General features: G+C 37.5%; 1 protein-coding gene across 1 annotated transcript; it reads left to right on the forward strand.

The window, feature by feature from the left end:
- Positions 1 to 836: 836 nt before the first annotated feature.
- LOC308678755 (uncharacterized protein) lies at positions 837 to 27,265 on the forward strand (the record flags this gene model as incomplete). Its single annotated transcript, XM_081345987.1, has 3 exons — positions 837 to 1,770; positions 10,235 to 10,847; positions 26,305 to 27,265. 3 exons carry the CDS (start codon positions 837 to 839, stop codon positions 27,263 to 27,265), a joined length of 2,508 nt encoding a protein of 835 aa, XP_081202113.1.
- Positions 27,266 to 27,897: the final 632 nt, after the last annotated feature.

Genomic DNA, 27,897 nt, shown 5'->3' on the forward strand with positions numbered 1-27,897 from the left:
TACCCCACCTCAAAACCACGAATGATCTCACCCAGAGGCTTGATATAGATGTTGAACAGGAGAGGCAAGAGGACCGACCCCTGAGGAACTCCACAAATGAGAGGCCTTGAGGCCGACCTCTGTCCTCCTGCCAACACCGACTGCGAACAACCCAGAAGGTAGGAGGAGAACCACTGTAAGACAGTGCCACCCACTCCCAACCCCCTGAGGCGCACAAATCCATATTCAAATTAGCTATTAATATTTACACCGCTAAATTTTAATGACCATTTTTTTCTTTATCTCAGTTCATAACAATGTCTTGTGTTCAACATACACATCTTATCTATTTAAGTACATTATGTTTCAGATTTCAATAAGATGGTCGAAACTTCATTCTTCTTTAGTCTTATTCTGGCTTTTTTCCTTTGCCAAATCATCTTCCATGTCCTTGTTTTTGGGTCATCGAACCAATCTCCTTGTAATTTCATGTATATTAATTGATATTGGCAAAACCATCCAATCACCATTTTTTTTGAGAGGACTTGTAGGTCTAGTGGGTCGTAAACTCAGAATTTTCTTATATTCTGACTTTCTGTAAAGGGGACACCATACAACTTAAGTATAGCAATAGGCTAAATAAATCAGAATCTTAAATAAGTTTTAAAAAAACCCTGCAACAAGGTCTAAATAAATTGCAAAAAATGTTCCCATTGTCTTCTCACTAAATATAGAGGTGAATACTTGGGATATTTTTTATTAAATTAATCTTGATTAATTTTAATCATAACCTCTGGATTAAACATTTTCTTTTCTGTTACTTCAACAGGAAACATACAACTGAGCATCAAGACAACATGTTTAATCACACCTCCACAGCTGAATTTCTCCTCTTGACATTCTCAGAGATCCGAGAACTGCAGATCATGCATTTCTTTGTGTTTCTAGTTTTGTACTTGGTGGCAATATCTGGGAATATTTCAATCATTTTTGCAGTAACCCTTGATTACCATCTGCATTCACCCATGTATTTTTTCCTAATGAATTTGGCTATGTTGGATCTTGGTTCCATCTCTGTTACAGTCCCCAAATCTATGGTTAACTCTCTTTTGGACAATAAGTCTATTTCTTATTCTGGATGTGTGGCTCAAGTATTCTTCTATGTGTTCTTTGCAGGATCAGATCTTGCCCTCCTAACAGTAATGGCATATGATCGTTATGTGGCAATCTGCACTCCACTCCAATATGAAAGAATTATGCACAAAAGAGCCTGCATTCAGATGGCAATCAGTGCATGGGTCAGTGGCATACTTTATGCAACATTGCACACTTCAGGAACATTTAGCCTTAGCTTTTGTTCCAATTATATCAATCAGTTCTTCTGTGAAATCCCACAATTATTGAAACTGTCTTGTTCTGATTTATATCTAATTGAGGTTGGATTCCTTATATTAGGTTGTTGCATTGGGCTAATATGCTTTATTTTCATCATTGAAAGTTACAGAGAAATCCTTATAACAGTTCTTAGAATCCCTTCTAAACATGTTTCTAAAAAAGCATTCTCTACTTGTCTTCCTCATCTCATAGTTGTTTCCATTTTTATTTTCAGTTTAATTCTGGCCTACGAAAGGCCTCCCACTAAAATTTCCTCTAATCTTGATATAGCATTTGCTGTGATTTATACCATTATTCCACCAATACTTAATCCATTCATCTATAGTGTGAGGAACAAAGAGATCAAAATTGCTTTGTGGAAACTGTTAGATTTGGATTCATCCCAGCCCAGCTCTAGTTAATTCCAATTTCATCACATAAAGGGTCTTAATTCTTTTTATTATGGTAAAAAAGAAAGAAAGAAAATAATCTGTCTCAACAAAACAGTTCATGTCATCAAAAGTATCTTGGGGGGGTGTCAAAAAAGTGAAAATGATGGGTATGATGCTTGCTTGTAATACATATTAAAAATGCATATTACTTTGTATAGTCACAATTGGCATCTTAACCTTTTTTTACCCCAACATGGATGCCCCTGCATGTCATCTCAGTTTTTGTCATTTGCAAAATGCAAAAGACTTATGCATAAGGACTGCACACATAATTTACTTTAAACATTAAAGATAGGTAAATAAAATCTGTGTTGCTGTTGCTTCCTTGATCTTGCCTCTACAAAATAGTTTCTAATAGAAATTAATCAAACACACTGAAGGAATGAATTTATTTTACTCTTAGAAGGGGGAAGACCACATTGCTTCATAAAATAATCTTATGTGGAAACTTCACTTGAATCTAGTATGTCTAGTACTAGCTCTAGTACGTCTTTCATATACAACATTCTGCTACTTATACATTTTTCTTTTTTCCTGACTGTTGTTAACCTTGGGTAATATTTATTACCAGTCATTTATCTCCAAATGACTTTTAATCTTATCACTTCTATAATTCATTTTGTTCCTATTTATCTAGCATATTCACTAGACCTTTCTCTCTTTTGATTTTCTTCAACTTTATATCTAATGCTTGTTCAACAATTCTCCAAAGTTAAAGTTGCCTATCATAATATGCAAGTTGTATTTTTCATGAATCTAAAGTCACTGAAAAGCAGCAGAGAATGATATCATTATTGAATGATAAAGTTTCATCAGTCTTATTGATCAGTGTTTAATAAGTGTAATTTGACAGAATTCAGTCCCCACCTTTCTCATTCTTGCCCTGATCATCTTTTTTTTAAAAAAATTCCATTTATATCCCGCCCTTCTCCAAAGACTCAGGGCGGCTTACAAGCTTAGCAGTAGCCTTCATTCTATGTATATGTATATGCCTGCTTTCACACACACCCCAAGCGGCATTATTACAAAGTCAGCTTATTGCCCCCAACAATCTGGGTCCTCATTTTACCTACCTCAGAAGGATGGAAGGCTGAGTCAACCTTGAGCCTGGTGGGATGCGAACCTGCATTAATTGCAGGCAGCTGGTGTTACTTAAGGAGGCATTATTATTATTATTATTTATTAAATTTTTATACCGCCCTTCTCCTGAACGACTCAGGGTGGTGTACAGGGCAATAAATATCAAAATATAAATACAAAAGTTAAAAAAGAAGTTAAAAAGGATTAAATAATTATGCCCAATATAATACAATAATAAAACTGTGTTAAAACTAAATCCAACCCCTAACCCATCAGACCAGGCCAGATTGTTCAAATAAATAAGTTTTTAAATCGCGCCGGAAGGAGCGAAGGTCGGGGGCCATCCGGAGCTCAACCGGCAAGCGGTTCCATAGGTCTGGCGCACCCACAGAGAACGCCCTCCCCCTGGGGGCCACCAATCGACATTCTCTGATCGGAGGCACCCTGAGGAGGCCCACTCTGTGGGAGCGCACTGGAAGGAGGGAAGTTGATGACGGCAGCAGGTGCTGCCATAGGTAATCCGGACCCATGCCATGTAGGGATTTATAGGTCATTACCAGCACCTTGAATCTCACCCGGAGGGCAACCGGCAGCCAATGCAGCTCGCGGAGCAGAGGTGTAATATGGGAGTATCGGGAGACCCCCAACACAACTCGCGCAGCTGCATTCTGCACCAGTTGAAGCCTCCGAGTGGTCCTCAAGGGCAGCTCCATGTAGAGAGTGTTGCAGTAGTCCAAACGAGAGGTCACGAGCGCATGAGTGACTGTACGCAAGGCATCCTGGTCTAGATAGGGCTGCAACTGGTGCACCAGGCGAACCTGGGCGAAGGCCCCCCTAGTCACAGCTCCTATATGATCTTCTAAGGAGAGCTGTGAATCTAGGAGGACCCCCAATCTACGGGGGGTAATAACTCACCCCCCCATATTAAGAGATGGAAAATTCTGCGTTTCCCGAGATGCCAACACACACAGCCACTCTGTCTTGTCAGGGTTGAGCTGAAGCCTGTTCCTCTCCATCCAGACCCGAACCGCCTCCAGGCAACGGGACATCATGTCGAGGGCATCACTGGGGTGGTTTGGGGTTGAAATAAAAAGCTGGGTATCATCAGCGTACTGATGATAACCAACTCCAAAACCACGAATGATCTCACCCAGAGGCTTCATGTAGATGTTGAACAGGAGAGGCGAGAGGACCGATCCCTGAGGAACTCCACAAACAAGGGGCCTCAAGGTCGACCTCTGCCCTCCTGCCAACACCGACTGAGAACGCCCCAGAAGGTAGGAGGAGAACCACTGAAGAACTGTGCCTCCCACTCCCAACCCCCTGAGGCGCCGCAGCAGGATACTATGGTCGATGGTATCGAAAGCCGCTGAGAGGTCTAATAGGACTAGAACAGAGGAACAACCCCTGTCCCAAGTCCGCCAGAGATCATTCACCAGCGCGACCAATGCCGTCTCCGTGCTGTACCCGGGCCTGAAGCCCGATTGGTACGGGTCTAGATAATCAGCTTCCTCCAAGAACAGAGGGAGCTGATGCACCACCACGCTCTCAACAACCTTCACAAGAAAGCGAAGGTTGGAGACCAGACAAAAGTTATTTAATACAGCTGGGTCCAAGGCAGACTTCTTGAGGAGGGGTCTCACCACCACCTCCTTCAAGGTGGCGGGAAAACTACCCTCCCTCAGAGAAGCAGTTATCACTGCCTGGAGCCAGCCTCGTGTCCCATCCCAGGCTGCATAAACCAGCCAGGAGGGGCACGGGTCCAACAAACACGTGGTGAAGCTCAGCTTCCCCATGATCCTGTCCACATCTTCAGGAGTCACAAGATCAAACTCCTCCCAGATAATATCGACAAGACTGACCTCGTCCTCATCGTCAGTGGGCATTAGCCCACTGCTCCACCAAGGCTCTTCCTGTGTTATCAAATCAAGAGTAAGAGCTCCTGTCCCTGAAGTATTATCCTTTGACCAAAAGACTATCATGGGTTTGACCAAAAATGATTATGATTTGAGAATGGCTCTGTTGACCACTAAACTTAGTATTCCCCTATGCCTTCCTTCCCTTTTCAAGACATTTTTTTTATAAAAGCAAGTGCCCAAATGGCAAGGGATTATACAGATGTCTATGTGATGATCTAGAAGACATACATCAAGTGAAGTCTGGTAGATAGAGCAGAAGAGGGAGTTGTTAATATATATCTAATACACAATTCTTTTTTTATTTATGCTCCCAGATCAACAAAAACAAATATATGTTTTTTTAAAAAAATACAAAAAGAAAGCTAAATATTAATATTGAAAAGAGAATATCAGTTAACTTCAGAAAGCCATAGTTGCTCTAAAGTATAAATGTGAAAAAGGGGGAGGGTTTCAACTTTTAATTCCTTTTAGATATCTGCTGCTCTGCTGTATTTATAGTAGATTTTAGAATAACAGTAGAGACATACATTTAACTCCTTTGGAAGAAATTTTTTTACTAAATATTTAAATACAATCAAAGAAAGATACAATCAACTAAAGATAACAGAGAACATGGAAGTATTGTGCATGTCTAGAAATGGGTAAATTATCAGGAATTCTTTTATTGGATTGTTTCTTGTTACAAATACTGTATTATTATTTTTTGTATACATTTGTCACACAGTGTATATTTCCAGGAAACTTCATTAAGTACCAACAATGGGATCCCTATAAACCTATTATAAATAATATCAATTAAAATATTTTCAACCTTCCTGAAGAGGTAATTCTTGCTCTTGGCTAATTAGTGGGCCTGGCATTAATGATAAGTCAATTCATAGCTATTAATGTTGACTGGAATATGATATTTCCAGAAGCAAAGAATCAAAGAATGGAGCAAAAATATCCCACTCCTCTCAATTCCTGCCTAAGACTTTCCAGGATAAATTATCTACAAAAAGTATGTCGGCATAAACATTTATTTGGCCTGACCAAGCTAGACATTTATTGATTATGACTTTTGCTGTGATAAATCACAAGTCAAGCCTGTCAATGAAGGCTTTTTGTGAAGTTGATGGATGTTAGTAGGTATGTCCATTAATGAATCCAGTATTTTCTGTAATGCTCCTCCTATGTGCTTGATCTTTCACTTAACAACAAAGAGTAGCTAGTTTGCTCTTTGAAGGTAGCTGAGCCAAAGTGGCTAATGAGCATTTGAGTTAGGACATGTTAATTGGATCAACTTATTCTGTCTTGAGAAAATAAATTCTTGATATAGATACATTTGATCCTTTTTGAATTCCAGCTTCACTCAGTTCCTTGGCACAGCCATATTCTGCATATTATTAATCTTGGTTTTCATTGAATGACAGAAAACAAATCTATGGTGATAAAAAATAGAATATTTCTCTTATGATCATAAGAACAATCGTTTGCTATCAGGACACCCAATAGCAACAAAAAGAAAAAAGAAAGAAAGGAGAAAACTTATTTAAATGTCATGCATAAAATCAAATATTTCAAACCTGAAAAGAAAATGCATGGTAAGTTCCAAGAAAACTGCTAAATGATAAAGTAAGTTATTTCTTTATATACTTTACATTTAAAAATAATAATAAAAAAAACATTTTTCAATTTCTTAGATAACTTTAACATTTGAAATATCAATATATTTGTGAGTTTCATCAACATAAAGAGATTGAACAGCAGCAAACAGTAGAGCTGGGCCTTTTTATAGCCTGTAATCAAAGACTATAATATTTTATCATAATTCAATTAATTTCTAAGAAAGTATCTCATGATAAGATAAAATCTGTGGACATTTCAAAATATGCTAATTACATAATTATTGCAGTTGGTATGAATTTTAAAATTATTAAGATCAGGCATTCAGAAATGCATACCACTTCTACTATCCTTATTATTTAACAATATGAAACAGAAAATCTTTTTTATGTTCTTAAAATGTTAAGTCTAGTGTTATGTACTGGGCTCTTGTGAAACACCATGTGGGTTGCTGGAGCAGCTAATGGCTCTCCAGCAACCCAGACTTTAAGTCTCCTGTGCAGCAATTGGCTATCTTCAGGTGGCAATGGTTGATTCAAAACCTTTTGGCTGCTGCCTAGGGGTTAAACTATATATTGCAGCTAGTTGCAGACATTTCCCCAATACAGTTCCAGCACAAAATAAACAATGAGTTATCCTGTACTCAGCTTCGCGTCTTCATTCCTGCACCCAAGAACCCGCTATTTAACATCCAGTTCAAATATAAATTGAGAATTTTTTTTGGTTATAATTAAAAGATACATGAAAAAGTGGGGTATGTATACAAGAATGAAATCTGAACCTTTATTTACTTATTATTTCCTTGTTTCCTTCTTTTGCCTCTCCTGTCTCTTTTTCAGCATATTTTCATTTTATTAGTGCTTTTAAAGCAAAACATTAATGCAAAAGGGTTTTTTTTTTCCTTTTTTTGTAGAATCTATTACTAATCTGACAATAGCAATAAACGTTGGAAGCATGTGTAAAACATGAAGCAGTATGTAAGAACCCACTAGTTCTATTCTATAGAAAATATCCAGATATTTAAAAGGTTTGGATTAATCCAAATCTAGACTACTATGATCATTCTGTTCAATTTTCTGTGAAAAAAAGCATTTAGAAAACTTGATACAATATTACAAATTCTTGTCCATAGTTTTCTTATTAATAATACTTCGGAAGAGTTTCAATAGAAGAGCTGAAACTGCATATCATCAATATGAGTTTATTTACCTTGTCTTTAAAATGTGCTTTGGAGTATACAGGAAGATCTATGTTGTCTCTTTCTACAATACTTTAAACCAATTGCATCATTTCTATGACCACATGGCAGCTGTGGAAGGCTGCTGCATGAATCTAGAATCCTAGAAAAGGTACCTCCGCTTTAAAGGTTTATACCTAAGAATTATATTTCTGTTCTTTGACAAAGCACTTTGTGGAGATTAAACCCAGTGCTGTTCTAGTAATCAACTGCTTTATGTGCCTTCTATCTCTTGAATAGGAGTTTTGATTACAACATCATCATCAGTTATTTTATCTGCATGAATTTATTTTGTGTGTTGGTTTTATTCTAGCTATTTTACATTTCATATTCACTGTTCTTGGGTAGGTATTTGTCTCATTTTACTATAATAAACATTAATATATTTATTATCATTTCATCATTTGTGGATTAGACCAGAAGATAAATTGAGAATTATAACATTGTTAATAAAAAGTTTACATTTTTACTATTACAAGTCCGTTTTCAATTACAGATTTCTAGCTCCTAAATGGCTACTCAATTAAAAAATAGCATTTTTCAAAAAAAAAATGGTCCAATTTGACCAAATGCTAGGTCTGCTTCTGCATGACCTAGTCTATAAAGTGGATAGTGTGAATATGGCTTAGTCCGATATGTGTGACAAGCCAAAATAAATTAAGAAATTTAGATGTACGTTTAGTATCTTTATCATTTTTAAAATAAATAATCCTTCACTATAATTAATTAACCCACCCAATATGATTAGTATGGCATTCAGCTGGAAAACAGGATAATTTTCCCTTTGAAGGTACTTAAAAGGAGTGTAGAATACTTCTTGCTACACTAGTTGATTTCATAATTTCACAGCAAGACCATTTTCAATAATTCTCTGTTTGATATTTTGTGTCATATGATTTCTTTTTGGAAATCTTCCAATATTTTATGCCTACATGACTTCGATTCATATTAATGGTGGGCTTTGTGTGATGAAGGTAACTTAGTCAATAATGTTAAGATGAAGAGGGAAGCTTTTTGTCACCTTACACCTTTTTCTGTTTTTGCCATTGTAAAAACAGGATTCTAGACTCCATAGTACTGAAGTAGCTTCATTAGTATATTTGTTACTTGAGATACAACTGATATTAATGAAGGCATCATTCATAGACAAAGACTGAATATCAGTATTTCCTTCCATTTTAATATTCTCCAATAAAGAATTTAAAATAAGAAAAAAAATATTGAAGTTGGTTTTCCTATTGAGAAATTTAAAATATTTCTCTACACTCTTTCCCTGAAAAATTGCTGAATTTCTGTCTAAATTATCAGTATGTATGTATGTATGTATGTATGTATGTATGTATGTATGATACATATATATGTAGTATTTAGAATAAATATTCATATTCATTCATATTATTTTATTCATCAATACTGCTTAAAATGCCACCCCGAGCTTTCCATAAAAGCAAAGCTTTTTTCCTTTGTTTTTTTGTCTTTTTTAAAAAATAATTGTGTTAATCACTACCAACATTTTGGTATATCCCCATCCTATCACATGAACCTTCAACAGCTGGAAATAAAATAGTGTATTTCTTTATGAAGAGATTTTCTGATGTCAGCTAGAAATATTTCAAACTATGGTCATGTTTTGCTAGAGTCCCAATTTTATAATATATTTTATTATGATTTTATGTCTTTAAGAACTGTTAACTAACTTAATTTTAATTTAATAAATTTTATTATAAATTTTCAGACAATGTTCATTTTTTAGCCAAATATTGTAAATTGTTTGTGTGTGTTGGCTGAGTTATTTTGGCAATTTATATTTTCTGGTGACAGATTGCAATAACCTTTTTTATATATTTCATATAAGTAAGTTTCCATGTTTCCTTTCATACTATTCACCTGAAATTTTGATTCCCTCAGTATGGAAAGGCCTACCAAAATCCAGTGCTGACTTTCTTGTCTGAAATTGAGAATAAATATTTTTACATAACAATAGGCTCTAATTTGGAGGTCTATGCAGTCTTTGAAAATGATTTGAGAGAGGCTTGGGAGGAAAAAAAAAGAAGATATTGCTGTTTGTAAGAGTTATTTCCAGCTAATACAGAAGCAAAAAAGAAAAAGAAAAAGAGACTGCTTTAACACATACTAGACAGTACTTGTAGACTTGAAATGTCCAAAGAGCTTTCTGGAAAATCCTTTTGGAAGCTTAGAAGTGCCTAATTTAATTTTCCTTTTCTTCTAGATACCTCTTAATAAAATGGATAACAAGTCATCTCCTTCCAATTTTCTGCTCCTTCAATTCTCAGCAGTCTGGGAATTACAGATTCTATACTTTCTTCTGTTCCTGATACTGTATCTTGCAATTGTATTAGGGAATCTCCTGATTATTTCTGCTGTTATTTTTGATCATCACCTTCACACCCCCATGTATTTCTTCCTGATGAATTTAGCCATTCTGGACCTTGGCTCTGTTACTACTATTATCCCCAAATCCATGGGCAACCTTTTCATGAACTCTAGAAACATTTATTACTCTGAATGTGTGGGTCAGATTTTCTGTTTTATATCCTTTGTTGAATCTGATTTCTTTCTCCTCACAGTCATGGCATTAGATCGTTATGTTGCCATTTGCCATCCACTACACTATGGCATATTAATGAATAAGCAAGCTTGTGCACAAATGGTGCTTTCTGCTTGGCTAATGGGAATTTTCAATGGAGCAATGCACACTACAGGCACATTTGCAGTCCCTTTTTGCTCCAATGTTGTTAATCAGTTCTACTGTGAAATCCCACAGTTACTCAAGCTATCTTGCTCTGATTCATACCAACCTGAACTTACTATTCTGGCAATCAATCTTATGATAGAAGGAGCTTGTTTTGTTTTCATCATCACAACATATGTGCTGATCTTTACAACAGTACTAAAAATCCCTTCTGTTCATGGAAGACAAAAAGCCATTGCTACCTGCCTTCCACACCTCATTGTATTTTCTATGCTTATATTCACTGGGTGGTTTGCCTATTTAAAACCACCTTCTAATACTGCATCTAGTTTGGATATAGCATTAACTATGATATACACCTTTGTCCCACCTCTGCTGAATCCAATTATCTATAGCATGAGAAACAAAGAGCTCACAGTTGCCCTCACCAAATTATTTCTTTCAGCATGTTCTTCTATGGAAACCTATTTTAATGTTTCCATATCACAGTGAGTTTTGCATTGACTTAATCACTTCCATATATTTCAGGGAGATTAAAGATATTTTAAATAGAATATTACCAAAATTTAGGCAAAACCATGTTCCAGAAAAGATTTGAAATTAATATGAGGTTGAAGCTTGAAATTTTATTTGTCTTCTGAACTGGGAAAAACATCAAATGCCCTAATAAACCACACTAATTAAAAACAGATAATATTCTAATGTATGTATTTGTTCCCTGTATTTTGGAAATGCAGAGTTGAAATGTTCTAACTTTTAACTTCTCAAAACCATTTAATATAATTTCTCCTCCTCCTCCTCCTCCTCCTCCTCCTCCTCCTCCTCCTCCTCCTCCTCTTTCTTAGTCTACACCCAAGGTAGATTAGACTCTTTTTTTGCATACTTTCAACTATAGCTTCCAACAGGGCTTTTTTCCTCATAGAATGCTCAGAATGGAGTTCCGGCACCTTTTTTGGATGGAACCTTGTAGGGTAGGCAAGGCGGGTTGTATGACGTATGTGAGTTCCGGCACCTTTTTCTTTTACAAAAAAAGCACTGGCTTCCAACATAAAATTTTGAAGTATTTAGCCAAGAAAAGAAAAATAAAAACTATTATGCATTTGTAACAGAGATTGTAGTTGTGAAAGTGAAATGAGCATAGAAATTATCTTGTACACTAATCAAAATAGTTGAAAGGCCAATATACTACAGGTTGTATAGATTAAATATAAACAGAATCTATAAAAACATTTCCCACACCTACATGGAGTTTAGTATGCTAAGATAAGATAGACTCATGAGAATGGCCCCCTGAGCAATATTACATACTTCCCAAAGAAACACCTCTGTTTTTATCTTTCATTCTCATATTAAAAGAAATTGTCTCAAGAACACTTCATTCCATTTTGAACAATGCAACAGGTTAAGAGGAAAAGAGTCAGAGGTTTGACTGCCTATTACAAGCTCAGATATTGAAAATGAAGAATGGAAAATAAGTCAAGAGTCAGTGAATTCCTTCTGCACGGATTCCCTAATAGAGAGGAGCTACGGATAATCCACATCATTGCTTTTTTAATAATTTATTTAGTAGCCCTTATTGAAAATCTAATCATCACCACTGTCATTATTTATAGCCATCAACTCCATTCACCCATGTATTTTTTTCTAGTCAATCTATCCTTGCAAGATTTTGGCTCCATCTCTGTCACAGTTCCCAAGTCGATGCTGAATTCCTTGATGAACACTGAAGCCATTTCTTACTCTGGATGTCTCTGCCACGTTTTCTTCCTTGTTTTATTCATGCTGTCTCATTTCTTTCTTCAGGGCATAATGGCATATGATCGTTATATAGCCATATGTAACCCACTGCATTATGAGACTATACTGAGCAAAAAAGCCTGCATCCAAATGGCAACCAGTGCATGGATGGGTGGCCTTTGCTATGCAATACTTTATACAGGAAACTTGTTTACTGTGAGGTTCTGTTCCAGAATCATCAATCAGTTTTTCTGTGAAATCCCTCAGTTGCTCAAGATCTCTTGCTTTAACTCATATGTTGTAGAAGAAGGGATACTCATCTTTGGTTCTTCTTTAGGGTTCATTGTTTTTGCTCTAATTGTATTTTCATATGCGAAGATTTTTCAAGCAATTTTGCAAATGCCATCTACCCAAGGAAAGCAAAAGGCCTTCTCTACTTGCTTCCCCCTCCTCATAGTCATTTGTTTTTTTTTCTGGTAAGTGGTACCTTTGCATACCTGAAACCCACATCCAGCTCTCCATCAACATCAGACATCCTGATTTCTATGTTTTATTGTGTGGTGCCACCAGTCATGAATCCACTGATCTACAGCATGAGAAATAAGGAACTCAAAATGGCAATCTGGAAACTGATCTTCAATATTTTTTCCAACACCTTGTCCCAAATTTCTCAGTTTTGTATAGTTCAATAAATGCTGTCATTTTTTTGGCTTTTTTCAGTGGGCAATTATACAAATACTAAACTATCTTTTCTTATGCAAATCAACTGATAAATTAAATGGAACTGATTCAATGTTTTAGGCTGTCTCCTTGTGAAATTGATAAAACTACATTTTTAATGTATTTTTTTTTGTTTAGAACAAATGTGAGCAGCTTGCAATCATTAAAACTTAATTTAGTTAAAAAATATTATTGTCACATACCAACATCATACATCTGTTCCTTTAAAGATGAAACAACCTGCTTCCAGAAGTGGTGAATGCTCCAGCACTGGAAGTTTTTAAGAAGAGACTGGACATCCATTTGTCTGAAATGGTATAGGGTTTCCTGCCTGAGCAGGGGGTTGGACTAGATGACCTCCAAGGTCCCTTCCAACTACTTCTTCTTCTTCTTCTTCTTCTTCTTCTTCTTCTTCTTCTTCTTCTTCTTCTTCTTCTTCTTCTTCTTCTTCTTCTTCTTATTATTATTATTATTATTATTATTATTATTATTATTATTATTATTATTATTATTATTATTATTATTATTATTATTATTATTATTATTATATACATCCATTCATTATTATTTATATTTTGCTGCAAACATAGTAGCAATGTATGGAAAATATACTTTGTGCTTTTATCTATACATGAATTTCTTTAAATATAAATTTTACAGTGGGTTTCTTAATTCCTTTTTCTTTTAGGAAAGATGCAATTTTCTCATTCATTCATTCATTCATTCATTCATTCATTCATTCATTCATGCATTCATTTTGGTTTAGTGGTTAAGGCACCAGGCTAGAAAGCAGGAGATTGTGCATTCACATTCTGCCTTAGCCATAAAAGCCAATGGGGTGACATTGGACCACTCACCCTTTCTCAGTCCAACTGACTTCCCAGGGTTGTTGTTATGGAGAAAATAGGAGGTGAAAGATGTGTTGGGTATGTTTGCATCCTTGAGTTATTCATAAAAGTAAAATAGGCAGGCAATAAATAAAAAAATATGATGAACTTTGGCAAATCATTCTTTCTCCAGCACAACTCAAATCATAGGGTTGTTGTAGAGAAAATACGAAAAGGAAGGTGTGTTGGATAATAAAGCTGGGATAAATAAACACTTTACTATATACTTTACTATATACTTTACCATATATTTTACTATATACTTTATAATATATGTGAGAGAAAAAGTTAAAAAAATATTTCTATTGAACATACATAAAGCTAATGGAGAATATCTGTCTGTCTGTCCATCTGTTTCTCTCCAGATATTTGTATCTATCTTCATAACGTGAAACATTTTCTTTTTGTATTGGGGTGAAATATGTCATAGTGTTGAAGCAAATAACGTATTAAATAAAAATGTTATTCAAGTTTGAAAATGTATTTTTATGAGTTACCAGCAAGAAGTTACTATTATGAGTATTAATCTATTTCCTAGGCTCCCATTTTTTTTATTTTGTTACATTTAGAAACCTTAATCTTAACCTTCTATTTACTATAAACTGTAAAATGTGTGCTCTGCTACTCCCTCAGAATCAATAGGATTCTAATATGAGTGCTTGATCAATAATGACTCATTCACAAAGTATGGAAACTTGGTTTTTTTACTGATTAAATGAAGAGTATTTAAATAAAGAAGATATGTTGTTATTATTACTACTATTATTATATCTAATAATAATAATAAAAATATTCATGTGTTCTGCAGTACACTTCTGCAGTACACTTTTACTGTATATCATTGGATATAAAACCAGGACTAGGACAAAAAAAGTCAAAGTAGAAGATTTGTCCATGTAATCAAAGTCCCAAACTTTTTTAATGTGTGTTGCAAGCATGATCTTGATGTCTGAGACTCTCCTGTGAGATGTCCCTGGTTTGACATCCGGTGACATCATGATGCGTAAGATAGTTTCCTATAAAAATTACTAAAAGTGATTTTCCATTTCTAAATTCCTCCTCCTCCTCCTCCTCCTCCTCCTCCTCCTCCTCCTCCTCCTCCTTCTCTATAGCATTAGTATAACATGGCAGTATTTTATCCAAGAATAAACAAAATTATAAATAATATGATTATAAAATAAACAAAATAAATTTAATTAAGTAATTATTATACATTTAACCATGTGTTAACCATTCTTAACAAGTTCTTAGGTTTTTTAAAGATATGTCAAGATTGGCTGTCTATGGAGATTCTCATTCATCCAGGTCATGGTTGTCCCAAAGGTGCTTTTTTAAGAGGCAACTGGACTTTCTTGTTTTTCTTTGAAAACATTTCACTTCTCATCCAAGAGTCTTCTTCAGCTCTGACTGGATGGTGGGGAATGGAAGGATTTATATTCCTTGTAGACAGCTGGAATGGTGAGGGAGCATGAACAGATTTCCAGAAAAAATTGCAGACTACAGCAACCATTTGCACTTCAGTTTGAAATGCAGACAACACAGACTCAAACCCAACTGTCTGTACCTGTGAAGGGACACAGGGCAAAAAACATCATGCAGCCAAGAAGGCTCCACACACATTTGCACTACTCAGGTGACCCTGGGGACACAGAAAAACCTCCAAATGACCTCAACGACACTCTAAAAGAAATCAAATGCAAGGCATATACATCCTTCCATTCCCCACCATCCAGTCACAGCTGAAGAACATTCTTGGATGAGAAGCAAAATATCTTCATAAAAAAAAGAACCAAGAAAGTCCAGTTGCCTCCTGAAAAAGCACCTTTGGGACAGCCGAGATTGATATTCGTTTTACATCCGAGCTATTTGCACAGTCTACTGTATACTACACCTTTTTACATTCAACTCTGAAGTACTTAGCCAACTAGGGAAAAGTAAGAAAAAAACAAAAATCAATTATGCATTTGTTAATGAAGTCAGCCCAGATTTTGTGTGTGTGTGTATTACAATCAAAGCAGTCTGGAAGATGAACACAATATTTGCTCTACAGATTAAAGCACACCCATGCACTTTATAGTCCTGGGGCCACATTTGGCCCTTTGCCTGTCCTTGTCTGTTCCATGATGGCATAGGCAGGGGTGGGGGAGCAGTGGAGAGGGGTAAGGGGTGGGGTGGCGGCAGCAGGGGAGTGGTGGGAGAAGTGGTACAGGAAGGGATAGCAGAGCAGCAGAGTGGGCAATGGTGGCAGCCTTCCATAACAGTTCCACATTCTCATTTGGCCCTTTGGAAAATAAATTGCTGATCTCTGGATTAAAGTCAGTATCAACAAAGCTCTAACCACATTTCCCAACACCTACAAAAGTATACTAGGCTCCTGAGAAATCCCCCACCCCTGAGAATAATTACAAGCATCCCATAGATAAAACTTTCTTTTTACCTAGCACTCTAACATCAAAATAAATTGTTTGAAAACCAATGCATACTGCCACAGATACATGAGAAAAGGGTCTGAGGGTTGAACTCCTATTGGAAGCTCTGAAGCTCTGAAGTCTAAAGAACCAAATGGAAAATAAATCTGGAATCAGTGAATTCCTTTTGCATGGATTCCCTGGTACTGAAGAGCTACGGATAGTCCACACTGTTGTCTTTTTAATAATTTATTTAGTGGCCCTCATTGAAAATCTCATCATCACCACTGTCATTGTTTATAGTCATCAGCTCCATTCACCCATGTATTTTTTTCTACTCAATCTATCCTTGCAAGATCTTGGCTCCATCTCTGTCACAGTTCCCAAGTCCATAGTGAATTCCTTGATGAACACTGAAGCCATTTCTTACTCTGGATGTCTCTGCCAGGTTTTCTTCCTTGTTTTCTTCATGATGTCTCACTTTTTTCTCCTCTGTGTCATGGCCTATGATCGTTATATAGCCATCTGCAAACCATTGCATTATGAGACTATAATGAGTAAAAAAGCCAGCATCCAAATGGCAACTAGTGTCTGGATGGGTGGGCTGTCTTATTCAATGCTCCATACAGGAAATTTGTTTACAGAGAAGTTCTGCTCTAGAATCATCAATCAGTTCTTCTGTGAAATCCCTCAACTGCTCAAGATCTCTTGCTCTGCCTCTTATGTTGCAGAAGAGTGGGTACTCATTTTGGGTTCTTGTTTAGCATTCATTCTTTTTCTTCTGATTGTTTTTTCATATGTGAGGATTTTTAAAGCAGTTTTGCAAATCCCATCTACCCAAGGGAAGCAGAAGGCCTTCTCTACCTGTTTACCTCATCTCCTAGTCATTTGTCTGTTTCTGGTAAGTGGTACCTTTGCATACCTGAAACCCACATCCAGCTTCCCATCAACATCAGACATCCTGATTTCAACATTTTACTGTGTGGTGCCACCAATCTTGAATCCATTGATTTATAGTATGAGGAACAAGGAACTCAAAATGGCATTCTCAAAGCTGATCTTCAAGTTTTTTTCCAATACCTAACAAAATTCTTGAATACAACACTGGGCAGCTTAGAACCAATAAATCTTAATTTAGGTAAAAAATATTATTTTTTCAGACCAGCAACTACAATTAAATCTTTGTGTAACAAAATAAAATATACAGCAGAATGCTAACTGTTGTGTTGAATTCCATACTCCCATTCCTTTAAAGGAGAAATGTATCCATTCAGTATGATTTATTACTTGTATTTTATTGCAGAAATAAGATAAATATATAGAATGGTAATGTTCCTGACTCTATATAGATTTATTTAAATATAAATTTTATACTGGCTTCCTTAATTGCTTTTTTTATATAACAGAGGCATTTTTACTGTCATTCCCGTTAATTAAATACGTATATCTAGATAATAATATCTAAAGATAATATTAAATAAAAATATATATAAATATATGCAAAAAAGCAGGAACCAAAGTTGCTTTCATGTATATATAATCATCTCTTTGAACTTACTTAAGAAACCTAGTTTGTTAATTTAAAACAGAACACACTTGACAGTATTTATGAAACAGTGTTGGTGAATGGAAAGTGTCCAAGAAAATATTTGATTTTTATTCATGTAATGTATTATAGAAGTTTTTCTTTAAAAACAAACATCCTAATTTATATCATATAATAATGTGAAAAAATGTTTTGAGAATTTTCCATAGAGCATGACTATAAAACATATACATCATCTAAATACATTAAGGTAAGTAAATTAAACTTTATTTAAAAAGTATTTATTTTATATCTTCAGGGACAAGATAAGGAGCCAAAATGTGAAGGTAGAGGATTTACTCATTTAATAAGAACTCATTTTTTTGTGTTGAAAACAATATCTTGACCTTTCGGAGTCCCCCACTGAGTATCTCTGGTTTGATTTCTGGTGACAACATGGTGCATGTAGGTAGTTCCCTTCAAAAATATAAAAAATGATTTTGCAATGCTTCTTCCTCCTCCCCCCTCCTCCTCCTTGGTATAATGTGAGGGTACTTCATACAAGCATAAAAAACTATAACAGCACAGTTAATAAGTTAAACAAAATATTTTCATCGCATAATGGAGATACATCTCATTATATACTGACCATTTTTAATAAATCCTTACATTTTATAAAATACCGTAAGCCAAAATCTAATGGATGTTACCTGGAGGATTACTTGGAATTTCTTGTTAGAAATTTGCACTTTAATAATTATAGGCTTTCCTACTTCCTCCTTAATAAGATTATTAGTATGAGATGCTAACTATTTTCATCCAAGAATAAAATGTCTGTATCTCAGAGTAAAAAATGATTTGACATCTCCATATTTTAAAAAATCTCAATAGTATACCTTTAGTATTAAATACAGTGGCCCTGTCAAGCGCCAGGGAAATCAGCAGTTCAAACGATAATAAAGATTTATTGTAAGCTTAGGCTTTCTACAAAAATCTGAACCACTAATGGCCCAAGCAAATTGGTGGTAGATAAGACTGGAAAGAATTCAAGGTGGGCTGGACTGATTCACATTTGACCCCTCCCTCAGACTCAGCCTGGTCATCTCCTATAGGTACCTAGGTACTCATCATTAATTGGTTCCAGAGGGCATGATAAGTACCAAAAAAAGATGAGTAACAAGCAATTTTTTCCTATAAGAAATAATCTAGTGGATCACAAGGCAGCTGACACTGACAAATTCTAGCTTGTGCATCGAGTACTACACAAAGGATGAGTAGTGGGTGACATTTTCACATCAAAATGCATTGAGCATGAAATTCAATGAACTTCAAACCATTTAAGTACTAAGATGCCACTGAATTTAAAACATTGTGCATATTGCACTATTTTTAATTCATCACAATCTTACCTTTGTAAAGTTCTGCTGCTGTGAATATTTATTTATTTTATTTATTAATGGGACTTATATCCCGCCCTATCTCCCGAAGGACTCAGGGCGGCTAACAACAATAGCATATAACAGAAATTAAGATAAAATTAAAATTAAAATCATCTGTGCAATAAATTAAAATTAAAAATTAAAAATAAATTAAAAATTGTAAACATAATTAAAATGCCTGTCAGTCCAGGTCAGCCAGGTGGAAAAGGAAAAGTGTTTTGAGGCCGCGGCGAAAGGACCGGAGATCTTGGGCCATCCTAAGCTCAGGGGGGAGCTGATTCCATAGGACTGGTGCTCCCACAGAGAAGGCCCTTCCCCTGGGGTTCGCCAGCCGACATTGTCTAGCTGACGGTACCCTGAGGAGGCCTTCTCTGTGTGAGCGTACTGGGCAATGGGAATTTGTTCCCGGTAGCAGATGGTCCTGCAAGTATCCCGGGCCTAAGCCATGTAGGGCTTTAAAGGTAAGTACCAGCACCTTAAATCTCACCCGGAGGGCAACTGGTAACCAATGCAGCTCACTGAGCAGAGGTGTTATATGGGAGTATCGTGGAGCTCCCATCACTACCCGTGCAGCCGCATTCTGTACCAGCTGAAGCCTCCAGGTGGTTTTCAAGGGCAGCCCCATGTAGAGAGCATTGCAGTAGTCTATACGGGAGGTAACGAGTGCGTGGGTGACTGTACGTAGGGCATCTCGGTCCAGAAAGGGGCGCAATTGGTATATTAGGCGAATCTGGACAAATGCCCCCCTAGCTACAACTCCAATATGATCTTCAAAACTGAGTCGTGAATCTAGGAGGACGCCCAGATTGCGTGCTCTATCAACGGGAGGTAACATCTCTCCTCCTATAATCAAAGATGGAACTTCTTGGACTAAATGAGATGACAGTATGTAAGATCTCTCCCAGCGGCTTCATATAGATGTTGAACAGGAGGGGCGAGAGCACCGACCCCTGAGGCACTCCACAACTAAGGGGCCTAGGGCTTGACCTCTGCCCCCCTGCTAACACCGTCTGCGAATGGCCCGAGAGGTAGGAGGAGAACCACCGCAGAACGGTGCCTCCCACTCCCAACCCCTCAAGACGACGCAGTAAGATACCGTGGTCGATGGTATCAAAAGCCGCTGAGAGATCTAATAGGACCAGGACAGAGGAACAACCTCTATCTCGGGCCCGCCAGAGATCATTCACCAGCGCGACCAATGCCATCTCCGTGCTATACCCGGGTCTGAAACCCGATTGATTCATACCAGTTAATTACACACATTATTTGGTAATTTTAAAGTATGGTATTAATAACCACATACATGTAAAGAGGATAATAACAGAACATATAAAGAAGGCAGGAGAAACTTGAGGAAGATGTCTTACATTTATGAATGTTGATAACATATTTGAAAAGTGTCTGAAAGTGTAAATCAAATAAAGGTCCTTACTGATCACAAGCAATAGAAGAAAATTAAAAGTTCCAAGTCTAACAAAGTGTGTATACGTGGGTATCTATCTATCTATCTATCTATCTATCTATCTATCTATCTATCTATCTATCCATCTATCTATCTATCATCTATCTACCCACTGTTTCAGTTCTGTTCCTGATTATCTCAATAAAGCATGTTCTTGCTTGCAACCTTCCGTCTCGCTTATTGCCTACAAAGAACTGGCTACACAACACTGGCAACGAAGGTGGGATGATGCTTCTTTGTAAGAGCCTGAAGTCACTAGGGGATGAGACCAGCACAGCACCTGGTAGGGACAGTGTACCCCCCTTGATCTGACTAGCAAGCCATGCTGGAGACCACCCCACCCTGTGGACCAGCCCCAAGACCCATGAAGAAGCAAGCAGCATGAGGCAATGCGAGACTTCAGCCGTGAAGACTTCTCACCATGTCGAAGGTCAGAAAGCTCAAAGAATTTGATGTCACACACCCGGAGAGATGGTCATCCTACATCTCGAGAGTGGAGAACTACCTTCGAGCAAATCAAGTCACCAAAGATGGCCTGAAGACCGCAACACTCCTCTGTGTGTGTGGGCCTGCAATGTTTGACATCATTGAGAACTTAGTTGCACTGGCACAGCTGGAATCCGTTACTTACACAGACCTGAAGAAATGGCTCAGTGACTATTTTCAACCAAAGCTGTCGGTGATAGCATGGAGGCATGCTTTCGAACAGCGAGTAGAACAACCTGGCGAGATGGCCACAGAGTTCATGTGTTGAGACAAGCTTCGCGCCTTTGTCAGTTCACAGACTTGGAAGAAAGGCTTCAAGATTGTCTCATCTGTGGACTCAGGAGTAGAGAGCTCCAACAAAAACTTTTCATGAAGGAGACTCTCTTGCTCCAAGTAACTTTAAAAGAAGTTATGGCAGACGAAGCCACCGGCAGGGCCATGAAGGCGTTGCAGTCTGCCAAAAGCACTCCACATGAAGAAGCCATCCAGCACAAGGATGCTGAGCAATGAGAAGATGTCTACTCTGACCACAAAGTCAACAAGATTCAATGGCACCAAGGAAAGGAACAGAAGGTCCTTTACAAGGCAGTTCCCTTCCTTCGATATTTGGGCTGTGGCAGCCACCACCAATGAGCGGACTTCCAATTCAGGACAGCCACGTGTCGGGCCTGTGGAAAATCCGGCCACATCACTGTTGTCTGAGGAGGTCTCCAGAAGGACCACCAACCAGACGAACTGATCAGGAGAGGTACCGGGGCCCCGGGGAAGCATAGAGTAGGGTTCTGCTCCAGCTGCAAGAGTGTCTGCAGCATGGGAGCTCACAAAGGCTGCATTTTTTGGGGGAGCAGGGTTATTGTCCCCAGTTCATTAAGGCACCGTGTGCTCCAGTCTCTGCATGAGGGCCATCCAGGTGAAGGTGCTGGCATGGAGCTACCTTTGGTGGCCAGAGTTAGATAAGGCTATCAAGGTCCAAGTACACAGGTGTTACACATGTCAACAATCCAAACTAGAGATGCCACAGGCCCCTGTTCACCAATGGGAGGAAACTTATACACCATGGTCAAGGATTCATATTGACTTGCACAGCAATGGGCAAAAGCCCAGCAGAGCTTCACTGGGGAAGAATATTAATCATGAAACTGGACAAGTTGCATCCTGACTTGGTAGGAGCAGACACTGCATGCCCAAAGGCACCAAGGGGGTTGCAAGTGGGTGATGGGGTATGGGCCCAGAACTAAGGGCATGGGAACTTGTGGGTGCCAGGTAAAATTGTTAAGGTCTCAGGACCCCTCTCCTACGAGGTGGTCCTGGATGGGGGGGCGAGTCGTTCGCTGACATATTGATCAGCTGTGAAGGCATTTTGCGGAATGGCCACTAAATGAGGACCTCACAGTGGATCTGCAATAAGAGCCAGCAGCCGGCAGCCTAACAGAGCAGTTCACACGCTCTGAGGACTCATTCAGTCATTACAACGGGGAGGTGGCCGTAGATGGACACAGTCTGGGAGTGCAACTTGGGTCTTCAGATTGGGAAGGACAACCCAAACAAGGCACAAGCTCCACTGACTGAGCTACACCATTGGACTTTGGTTTGGGCTGACCAGGAATGGCCAGCCAAAGGGACTTGTGTCAATTCTACTCATGTGAACCCAAGAGTCCTGGTCTACCCAGCCCAGCGGGCAGGTTGGTAGACCAGGAGTTGCCCAGAACCCCCAGGTGTTCTGAATGGCCGCGTAGACCACCAAAATATTTTCAAGATTTTGTTATTAAATAATGTGTGTACATTCTAGGGGGGAGGGGTGTAATGTATTGGGATTTTAACTTGTACTGATTCACGTGTCTGTTTGAATGTGGCTTAAAGGTTGCTCAATGGTTTGTATGTGTAACAGTCAATGACTAAACCAGACTTGCTGTCTCCAAGAAGATCATTGGTTGATTTGGGGCAGGAATGGGTTCCTTTAAACCTATTGGCTGCTGCCTAGTGGCCAACTGTATAAGTAGCTGCGCAGCAGCCACTGTTTCAGTTCTGTTCCTGATTACCTCAATAAAGCATGTTCTTGTTTGCAACCTTCCGTCTTGCTTATTGCCTGCAAAGAACCAGCTACACAACACTATCTGTCTATCATCTCCAGCTATTTCTATATAATGTCATGACTTGAAAATATTTTTAATATCAAGCATTTAATTGCTTTCAAATTTATTTTGAGTTATGTCATAGTGTTGAAGCAAATAATGTATCAAATTAAAGTGTTCTCCAAGTTTGAATTCTTTTTTACTGGTTATCAGAAATAAGTTACTATTATGAGTAATAATTTATTTCCTAGCCCATTTTTTTCCTTTTCTTTGGTACCATTTTATTTATCTATTTACTTTAAACTGCTAAATATGTGATCTGGCTATTCTTTCATAATCAGTAAGGTTCTAACATGAGTGCTTGATCCTTGATAGCTTATTCAAAAATTATGAAAATTATGAAAAGTTGTTTCTTTTGTTCTTGTTAAATGAAGAGCATTTAAATGAAGAAATACAGCTAATGTGAAATACAGCTAATCAGAAACTTTTGTAAAGTATTCATTGCTTCAGATTTGTTACTCTCACTTTGTTTACACAGCTGCATTTTTTGAGAACTTTGGGGGTCAGAGAAAAAAATCGTCATGCACCAGTAGGTGTCAGCGTTTGCTCATTTTCCAGGTCTTTCTAGTCTCCTTTTTTTCTCTCTCTAAAGGGTAAATTTTGCTGTTTCTGGTAACCAAAAGGAGGGAGTAGAATCCCCCTTCTTCCCCCCCCCCCCAAGATCTCTCATTTTTGGGACTTTCTTCTTCAGGAAAATAGGTAGGATAGAGAAAATCAATATTCTTACCCAGATTCAAGCATGCTGTTTAAAATCCGCTTAGTTTAAAAGCTTATGGCTTCTGTTGTTTCCAGCTGTGACTGGACATGAAGTTAGCCAGCCTTTTCTTCTGTTGGTTTTTGGGAGGCTTCTCCTTGACCATTTGGGGAGACCGCCATCTCTCCTAAGTCCCTGGGATTTCCTTCCTTCATTCCACTCCTTCAGGGTGGGTTCTGGCCCCTTAGGGTCCCCAACAAAAACAAATTTCAGCCAAAGGGTTTGGCATTCCGAATCTTCTGACTGCTCTGCTGAAAAACAGGAACAGGAACTCCCATGGAAGTATTACTGTAGGCCACCTTGGCGAAAGGGAGGAGGTCAGTCCAGTTTGTCTGTTGGTAGGAAACATAGCATCTGAGGTATTGCTCCACCATTTTGTTAGCGGATTCTGCAGCCCCATTGGTAGCTGGATGAAAAGCAGATGTTAAATCTTGAGATGATCTAATTAATTTAAGGAAATTCCTCCAAAATTTTGCTGTGAACTGCATTCGTCTATCTGAAATTATTCCTTTAGGGGTGCCATGCAGTCAGTAGATATGTTTCAAGAACAATTTAGTCAGTCATTGTGCAGATGGGAGTCCTTTACAGGCGATGAATGAGCCTGCTTTGAAAACAGATTTATCACAGTCCAGATGATAGTATTTCCTCTACTGTTGGGTAGGTCTATAATAAAGTCCATAGCTATTTCTTCCCATGGTTGAGAAGGGTCTGCTACCAACTGCAGTAGCCCAAGGGTTTTCCCTGGAATTCTTTTCATGGTGGCACATACGGTACAACTCTTGACATAGTTTTCTACAACTCGTTTTAGCCCCAGCCACCAAAATTGCCAGCGGATGAGTTGTAGAGTTTTTAAATATCCAAAGTGTCCAGCCTGTTTTACATCATGCCTGTGTCTGAGAGCATTGAGATGGAGGGTTTCAGGTAGATACAATTTTTCCCCATGTATGCCAAACCATCCCTGCATGTTAAGGAGGTTTGATTATCTTTAAACCATTGATCAGTAAGGAGCTCTCATTTTATCTTCTTCACTCCCGGAACATCAGGATTAGGGGTTCTGCGAGGCGTGAGTTTTGCAGCAGGTTGTGAACTGGGGATAATTGACCTCTTTGTGTTCACTTTTGTACTGTGGCAGTTGGGACAGCACATCAGCTAGGAAGTTTTTTCTTCCCAGTATGTATGTAAGTAAAGTTAAAACGGTTAAAGTACTATGCCCATCACACTTGCTTTGGGGACAATTTGCAGGGAGTTTTTAGTGCCTCTAAATTTTTGTGATCTGTCCATACTTCAAAAGGCACCTTGCTCCCTTCTAAATAATGTTGCCAGTTTAATAGCCCCCATCTAATTGTGAAGGCCTCCTTCTCCCAGACTGCCCATATCCTCTCGCCTTCGGTGAATTTCTTAGAAGTGTAGGCATAAGATTATAGGACTCCACTTTTATTCTTTTGTAGTAACACAGCTCCGACAAAATGCAAGCATTGTTTATCTAAAAAGTCTTAATAATGAAATGAAACATCGGCACTCATGGAGGGATGCCAGAATCTGAAATCTCCTCCCCCCAAACCCATCATAACACACACACAATCCCTGCCTTTATCTACACATCATAAATCACATTATCTAATTAGTTTTACATATGAGGTTTCACTTCCCATTCTGTACGTGGACTTTTCTAATCTTCTTACAACATCAGGGTAGATTTCCTTCCCCCCCAAATGAAGCAATTAAAATAACAGGCTGTCTCTTACATTGTCAGTGCAAAAACATGTCAATGTTTGCAGCATTGACAATTTACTTTTGAAATTGAAATGAGCATAGAAATTGTTGTGTTCCAATCAAAGCAGTCTGAGAAGCCGGTATATAACTTGCTGTATAGATTTTAGGTAGTATAAATAAAACTCTAACCATATTTTTAAATACTAACTTGAATGTAGGGCTGTTAAAGAAAACAAAGAGACATAGAAATATATGTATGGTAAGCATTCACATTCAGTTATCTATCTACCTACATACATGTACACATAGCTTCAGAATGGTAATTCTCATTTTTAAAGGTTTTCTTTGATATCATTTATTATTTTATTTCAGTTCATTTATTACTAATGAATCTTTTTATAAAAAGAGAATAGAATATATAGACAAAAGGCAGCATGAATACAACTCTATCTTTTCCAACACCTATATTTACTTAAACACTGCTAAAGTGAACTAGACTCTTGAGAAATCATCCTTCTGAGGATAATTACAAACATCCCACAGATAAACGTCTTACTTATCCAGCACTCTTCTATTAAAAGAAATTCTTTGAAGAGTATTTCATTCCATTTTGAATACTGCCATGGGTACATGAGAAAAGGATCTTAAATTTGACATCCTAGCTCTGAAGTCTAAACAACAGAATGGAAAATAAATCTACAGTCAATGAATTCCTTCTGCATGGATTCCCTGACACTGAGCAGTTATGGATAGTTCACTTCATTATTTTTTTAACAATATATTTGATAGTCCTCATTGAAAATCTCATCATCATCATTGTCATTGTTTATAGCCATCAGCTCCATTCACCTATGTATTTTTTTATAGCCAATTTATCTTTGCAAGATCTTGGTTCCATCTCTGTCACAGTTCCCAAGTCCATGGTGAATTCCTTGATGAACACTGAAGCCATTTCTTACTCTGGATGTCTCTGCCAAGTTTTCTTTCTTGTTTTCTTCATGATGTCTCACTTCTTTCTCCTGGGTGTCATGGCCTATGATCGTTATGTCGCCATCTGCAAGCCACTGCATTATGAGGCTATCCTGAGCAAAAAAGTCTGCATCCAAATGGCAACCAGTGCATGGATGGGTGGCTTTTTCTATGCAATACTTTATACAGGAAATTTGTTTCTGGTGAAGTTCTGTTCCAGAATCATCAATCAGTTCTTCTGTGAAATCCCTCAGTTGCTCAAGATCTCTTGCTCTGACTCTCCTCTTGCAGAAGAATGGGCAGTCATTTTTGGTTGTCTTTTAGCTTTTCTCTATTTTGCTCTAATTGCTTTATCTTATGTTGTGATCTTCAGAGCAGTGTTGAGAATCCCATCCACACAGGGGAAAGAAAAAGCCTTTTCTACCTGTTTACCTCATCTCATAGTCATTTGCTTATTTTTGATAAGTGGTTCCTTTGCATACCTGAGACCCACATCCAGCTCCACATCAACATCAGACATCCTAATTTCAACATTTTACTGTGTGGTGCCACCAGTCATGAATCCTTTGATCTACAGCATGAGAAACAAGGAACTCAAAATGGCATTCTGGAAGTTGATTCTCAATATTTCTTCTAACAACTTATCCAAAATTTGTCATTTTTGTGTGCCTTAATAAGTGCTTTAACATATTTGGCCTTTTTGTGGCATATTGGTGAATTATACATATACAAAACCATCTTGTCCTATGAATACCAATTGATAATTAAAGGAAATTGATTCTATAGGTTAGGCTTCCTCCTTGTTAAATTGATAAAACTACTATATATTAATGTTGTCTTGTTTGTTTGTTTGTTTAAAACATTCTTATACAACACTGGGCAGTTTAAAATTAAGAAGTGTTAATCTACTTTAAATATAAATGTCACAGACTAATATCTAGGATTCCACCTCTATGATACAACAAAAACATATACAGCCGAATGCTAACTATAGTGTTATATTTCATATATATATTGTCCTCTAAAGGAGTAAGGAGTCCATTCATTATTATTGATATTACTTATGTTTTGTTGCAAATGCAGTACAAATGTATTGCAAATATGTATCAAATAATGCTCCTAACTTCATGTTACATACTGTACATATACACATTTCTAAAATTCTGTTTTAACTTTGTCATTACGGGATGCTGAGTGTAGATTAATGAGAAAAAATGAATTTAAATAATTTAATATAAAATGAATAAGCAATTGCATTTTATTTTAAAAAAATATATACTGGCTTTTTAATCACTTTTTTTCTAGT

Source organism: Vipera berus (genome assembly GCF_964194415.1).
Source record: "Vipera berus genome assembly, chromosome: Z".
Taxonomy (NCBI): Eukaryota; Metazoa; Chordata; class Lepidosauria; order Squamata; family Viperidae; genus Vipera; species Vipera berus.